Below are 5,960 nucleotides of genomic sequence, written 5' to 3' on the forward strand. Positions count from 1 at the left end.
ACGATGACGCCACTTCCGGAGGCGCCATCGGTGGAGGAATGGTCTCATCGGTGGCCGGGAACAAGACCGCGACTACGTTGGCCAAAAAGTCCGGCCGGAGACTCTCCGAGAGTGGGGGCGCCGCTGGGCGAAGTTTATTCATGACCAAGCGATAGGGGCGTCCCCACGGGTCCCCGTCGAGAGTCTCCAGAAACTCCTTCCGTGCCGCGACCTTGGCCCTATGAACGGCCACTCGCAGCGCTCTCTTTGCCTCTTTGTAAAGGCCATAGAGCCGCCGCTCCTGGTCCTCGTGCTCTTGACTCCGAAACCGTCGACGACGATGTCTGGCGTATCGGCGGCGCGCAGCAACGCAGAGCGTGCGCAACTGCGCTAACTCCGCCGACCACCAGTACACCTGTCGCCGCGGCGGACGACGGATGGCTCGGGGCATAGCGGCGTCGCAGACATCCGTCATTGCCACCCCGAACCACTCCGCTCTCTGCTCGACCCGCACCGGTCCCTCCGGCGCGGGGAGCCACGACATAACCAGAGCGGCCAGCCCTAGGGCCTCTTTGTCGAGGCGACGAAGAACCCACCGCGGGCCGTACTGATTCAGGGCACTCGGTCCACCACCGGGCTGGATATTCGCAGACATGGAGATGTCGAACCTGATATAGCGATGGTCCGACAACGTCTCTACGTCTACGAGGACTCTCCAGCCTCGGACACGACGTGCGATAGCGGGACTTCCAAATGACAGATCAACTATTGACCCGCCGTTGTACCGCACGCACGTGTCCACCGACCCCCTATTCAGAACGACCAGGCCGACAGAGATCGCCCAGTCCTCCAGGACCTGACCGCGAGCGTTCGTCGCCGGCGAACCCCAGACCACGGATTTCGCATTGAAGTCGCCGGCGACGATCGCCGGGTGAGGTTGGCCCTGCTCCACCAGGGCCCCCAGCCGAACGAGAAACGATTCGAACTCGGCGAGGGGTCTGTTGGGAGAGAAATACACTCCTACTATCCACACATCTCCCAACAGAGCCGCGACGCATCCCTTGCCCTTTACAACTTTTGCAAAGGGTGGGGAGCCAGCGGCACCCTGGGTGATTATGGCCACCAAGCCGTCGATGTCCCCGGCCCAGTTGTCGCGGGGTGGAACAAAGTACGGTTCGGCGACCACGGCCACTTGCACCGACCACTGCGCCATGCTTTGGGACAGTAGGTCCTGGGCGCGGGCGCAGTGGTTGATGTTCGCCTGGAGGATTTTGAAGTCCATTATTGGGCGATCTCTTCTGCTACTTCCATCTCGGCCTCACCTTGCGGTGGGATCTCCAGCCGCGGCTGAGCCGTACTCCCAGCAGCAGCCGATCTCCTGCGCGGGCGGCGACGGGTTTTTTGGGAGGAGGCAGCGCACTTTTTCCCTCCAACTTGGTGTCCGGCAGGCTTGCCAGCTGCGGCACACAAGACACAGTTCGGCTTCTCCTCGCACTGCCGAGCTTTATGGCCCGGTTTCCCACAGCGGTAGCAGAGGTCGCTGCGGTCCGTGGGTCCATCACACGCGTTCTGCACGTGACCGTGCTCGAGACAGCGGTAGCAGCGCATCGGACGCGCTTCAAGCACGGTCACTCGGGCCACCGTCCACCCTATGCGAAGACGACCCGCCTTGATTTTCTGTGCCGCCCTAACCGGAACCTTGACCCAAACTGAACCCAGGCCCGAACGATCAGGTCGTATTTGTCCTACCTTAACCGCCTCTAGAGTACACTCGCCGGCGCTCGAGAGCGACGCCGCGACGGTCGCGGGAGTGGCTGCGGGATCTAGCTCCGAAAGCCGCAGTTCCGTGCACTTGGTGGGCCGAGTGACTCGGACGTCTTCGACCCATTGAAATACTCCCCTCAGCCTCGCGGCGAGGGAGTCAGCTCTCTGCTCTGATTCAGCCCCGGGCACCTCATAAATCATGGCGCCCGTAGCTGCAAACTTTGGTCTGAGCCTGTCTATTTGCAGGCCGTTAAGGCTCACCTTCTGCTGCGCTTCGGTTAGGACCCCAGCATAAGTGAGGCCCTTTTCAACAGCAGTGGAGGTTAGTGATATTACCACAGCTGCTGACTTCGGCAAGCGTATTCGTGGCTCGGTCTTCTTTTGTCGTGGAGCTGTGGCCGGGGCCGTGGCGGTGCTGGGCTTCTTCTTTCTTTTGCCCACCACCACGGTCCACTCGGTGTCCATGGATACTGGAGCCGACGGTAATAAGCGAGGCTGCGAAGCAGGCTGCTCTTTAGGAGTTACTCCATTTTTCCTTCCCTTATGGGGATGCTGGAGGTCATCTGCTCCTTGCATCTTGCCCTTCTTGGAGGCCACAACGGATGTGATGGCCATTGCCTTTGAAGGTCCGGCAACTGGTTGAGGCTGCGCGCTTGACGGCCCAGCTGTGACGTCTGAGAGAGCTAGGGCTGGAGCTGAGGGAGCCGACTTGGTGACTCTCTTCCCTTTTCCTCCCCCTTTCTCTTTTAATGGTCGAGGTCAGGGTTGCACCGCTTACATATCCACTCTGGACGGGGAGTGGGATGTCCCCTGGAGTTAATCGCCTCTCGTGAGCCAATAAAGGTCTCTGAGCCGGCCCCATGAGCGCCGACTCCAGTCTAGCCTGCACTCTCGCCTCTACCAGCTCCATTATCTCTTCCGTTGATTGTTTACTGGTGGACGCCTCTAGGTCTTCGAGGCGGCGCCGGAGGGAAGAGTTTTCGTCCTGCATCTGTTTTATCGTAGCCTCGAGACAGGCGCTGTTCTCACGCCATTTCTTTACTTCGTTTTCGAGGCGGGAAACGATGCTATTCTCCGGTTGGCTCACATACTGCGCAATGACGTCCATCACGTGGTTTAGAGCCTGTTGTGACGCCCCTTTCGAGTGGCCTGGCTTTTTTAGCACGGATCTCACTATCTCCCCGCATTTTCGGATGTCATCACGCAGAACGACGTCGAGCTCGCTGGTCTTCACCGCCTTATTAGTCGCCGGCGACTTGACGGAACCAAACTGCACCGCTAATTCTTTCTCCGCTTTAAGGCGGGCCTCCTCTCTTTTTTGCATGTCGCGCTCCTTTTGCGCCCTCCTCAAGCCGGAATAATTGTTGGCCGCAGGTGGACCCCCTCTTCCTCGGCCGTCTATCGCTTGCGACTTCGGTGCCGGTTCATCCGTGTCGCTTGTAAAGAGCGAACAGAGACTACCCTTCGATCGAGTGGTTCTCTTCCAGAACCTTTTGCTTCGAACTGAGGAGACACTCTCGCTCGACTCCGAGTCTACAACCATCTCAAGAGGCCTGATGAAATCAGCTACAACTTCATTGGGCTTTTCACCCTTCGCTATACCAACATCGTCAGGCTTGCGCCCTTCGATCTCCGCCTCTCCAGCCGGAACTGGAGTAGGCAACCTCGTCAGAGTTTTTTTATTTGTTGTTTTTTTCTTTAAATTGAGCAAATCCATAAGATTCCCACGAGTATGGGGGAAATAACGGTCCACCCAGGCAGTGCCCCCTGTACCTGGGTAAGCCTAGCATAACCCGCACAGAGTGTCGGCCGGTACTCTGGCGGGGGCCGCACTCGAGACCGAACTTCCCATCGGCCATGCATCCCCTCGCGGTGCGCCGCCGCTTGGGATTCGGGGTTACTTTTTATAGAGGTTTTCTCCCTCGCGGTCCAGGCGGTTAAGCCAAGACCCTCGGTCCGGCAGAAGCGCGAGACATATCCACGGACCTCCATACCGGGTTACGATCTGCGACGGTGACAGCAGGAGAGAGTCCTCCCACTGCCTGCTCGGGGCAGGGTGTGCGCACACCGAGCCCGTCGATACCCCGGGATAGAACCGGGAGTCGCCCAAGATGGGCCCACCTCATCTGACTAGACGATGGCCGCCGCAAGAGGCGACGACCGCCAACCAACTCTGTTGTCAGGATATTAGCCGTCGCGCCGATCATCTTGATCGACGCGCCGTTGCCCAGGGTGCACCACACGGAGGTTTCCTGACTTCGCACCCTAAGAATTTGGTCCTGATGTCCAGTCTATAACTAACTATACTGTTTAATATCTTTGTTAGTAGAGTATGTCCGCGGGCCGTTTCTAGAAAGTGGGACAAAAATATGAAGTATAGAGCCGATGTTATTTTATTCGCTATTTTTAATAGATGTGAGTTCTATTATGACTGTCTCGATGGCATAGTTGTATTACGGTACGACTACAGGGATGAGGTCTCGGGTTCGATCCCCGGGCAGTGATGTTAGATTCTCTACTCCAGTAGTCTGAGTCTGGAGTCTGGAATTTGTGACCGTGAAAGTGTGTGTATAAATTTTAATACTTTCGTAACCAAATGTAAAATTATAGTTTTGTATTGACTAATTAAATTTTATCGCGTTGTGATATTAAAAGCAATGTTTTTCAAAAACATGGACGTAATATCTATTATACTGAGAAGTTAGAGCAAAGTTGAGATTTTCGTAAAATATTGAAACCTGTCGAGATTTTGCACGTTCAGACATGTTCGGTATGGCAGAAGCCCATTAGCATGCGAACAATGGACCACATTTCCATAAAATCAGCACTAGTCACGTATGGAAAAGAATGGATATCCACGCACGCTAGTCGATAATATTCATACTGTAGTACCGACAATAATTTTCATTTACAGAGCATAATATGTCAAATCAAATTTATTTATCAAATTTACCAGAAATACAATTTTCCTTATGAACTAAAACAAACAACTCTCAGGTACAACATACTAATAAAATTAAACTGAGACCATAGGACAAAACTATACCTAGGTCCCCTACACTAGGCACAGCATGTATCGTAGGCGTATATATATACCAAAAACAAGATATCGTATACGTAAAACTATAGGTCATTGTTATGATTAAAATAAATATTACCAAAATTATGAACAATAGTTCATATTCATCGTTTTACATAAAAAAAATACAGGGCCATTTTCACACTGCGTTACTAAATGAAACCACATACTTAACTACTTGGAAATAACAATTTACAATAAGTTACTTGTGCCGTAAATGTAAAATAAAAATGTGTAAGTTTCGAACAAAATAAAAAGTAATTTTAATTTTACGCGCCCTCATGCGCCACTATTACTACTCTAAGAGAATTCGTTGCAGCGGCAACATTTCAGTCAGAAGTAACGCGCACACGCCATATCCGCATTAAACTACAAAATGATCAAAAAAAAAACCTTCCGGGGGATAAAAATGCGTGATGTTGTGCGTGTGTGTGTATGATCAAAACCAGAAAAGTATTATAAAACCAGAATTTTTGGTGAAAATATTCGTTATTAATGGATGATTTTTGGCACAATGTCAGCAAAGGTGAAGACAAGTATGTTGTTTCATTTTTAACGCAATGTCAAAAATGACCCTGTACATTTTAACCTACTCCGTTCTCTGTAAGTTACAAAAAACACACATATTTTGCCATTCACAACAACATCGCCTGAATGAGCCCTACATCCGCATGTTGTTGAACGGCTCAACGCTTATCTGTAACATTCACATTAATATAAGAAATAAGAAAAGTAAAACCATCCGATGCCTTCTTAGTCAGCATTGTTTCCTTATTGCAAGAGATTAATGATTGTCCTCGGGACAGTTTTCCTTATCGCTAAAGTTACAAAGGAAATTAGATCCATTTCGATAAAGTCTCTATATTACTAAAAGAATGTTAAAAGATCATGAATGACACTTGAAATCTATCTAAATACCTTAATTTAATGGCTTTCTTATGTGTAATACGTTTGCAGAGAGACATTTACGCTGTAGAAAATACATTATAAAGATAATTGCGGATTAAAGTCGAAAGATAGTCATAAAACTAACATCAGAACTAAAGTAGAATAGTAATTTTAAGATTATAGTAGTACGGTTCGGTTTTGAATACAAACACTTGCCTAATATTTAAAGTCGTGTACAAACTTAAATATG

The 5,960-nt window shown here is 50.9% G+C and overlaps 1 protein-coding gene across 1 annotated transcript; it reads right to left on the reverse strand.

Moving 5' to 3' along the window:
• Positions 1–1,260: 1,260 nt before the first annotated feature.
• Positions 1,261–3,460, reverse strand: LOC119191721. The gene is made up of 2 exons (XM_037445593.1): positions 2,530–3,460; positions 1,261–2,486 (listed from the first exon to the last, which is right to left on the reverse strand). The coding sequence occupies exons 1-2, from the start codon at positions 3,458–3,460 to the stop codon at positions 1,261–1,263; spliced, it is 2,157 nt and encodes a 718-aa protein (XP_037301490.1).
• Between the last annotated feature and the right edge of the window lie 2,500 nt (positions 3,461–5,960).

Source organism: Manduca sexta, unplaced genomic scaffold (genome assembly GCF_014839805.1).
Source record: "Manduca sexta isolate Smith_Timp_Sample1 unplaced genomic scaffold, JHU_Msex_v1.0 HiC_scaffold_1840, whole genome shotgun sequence".
Lineage (NCBI taxonomy): Eukaryota > Metazoa > Arthropoda > Insecta > Lepidoptera > Sphingidae > Manduca > Manduca sexta.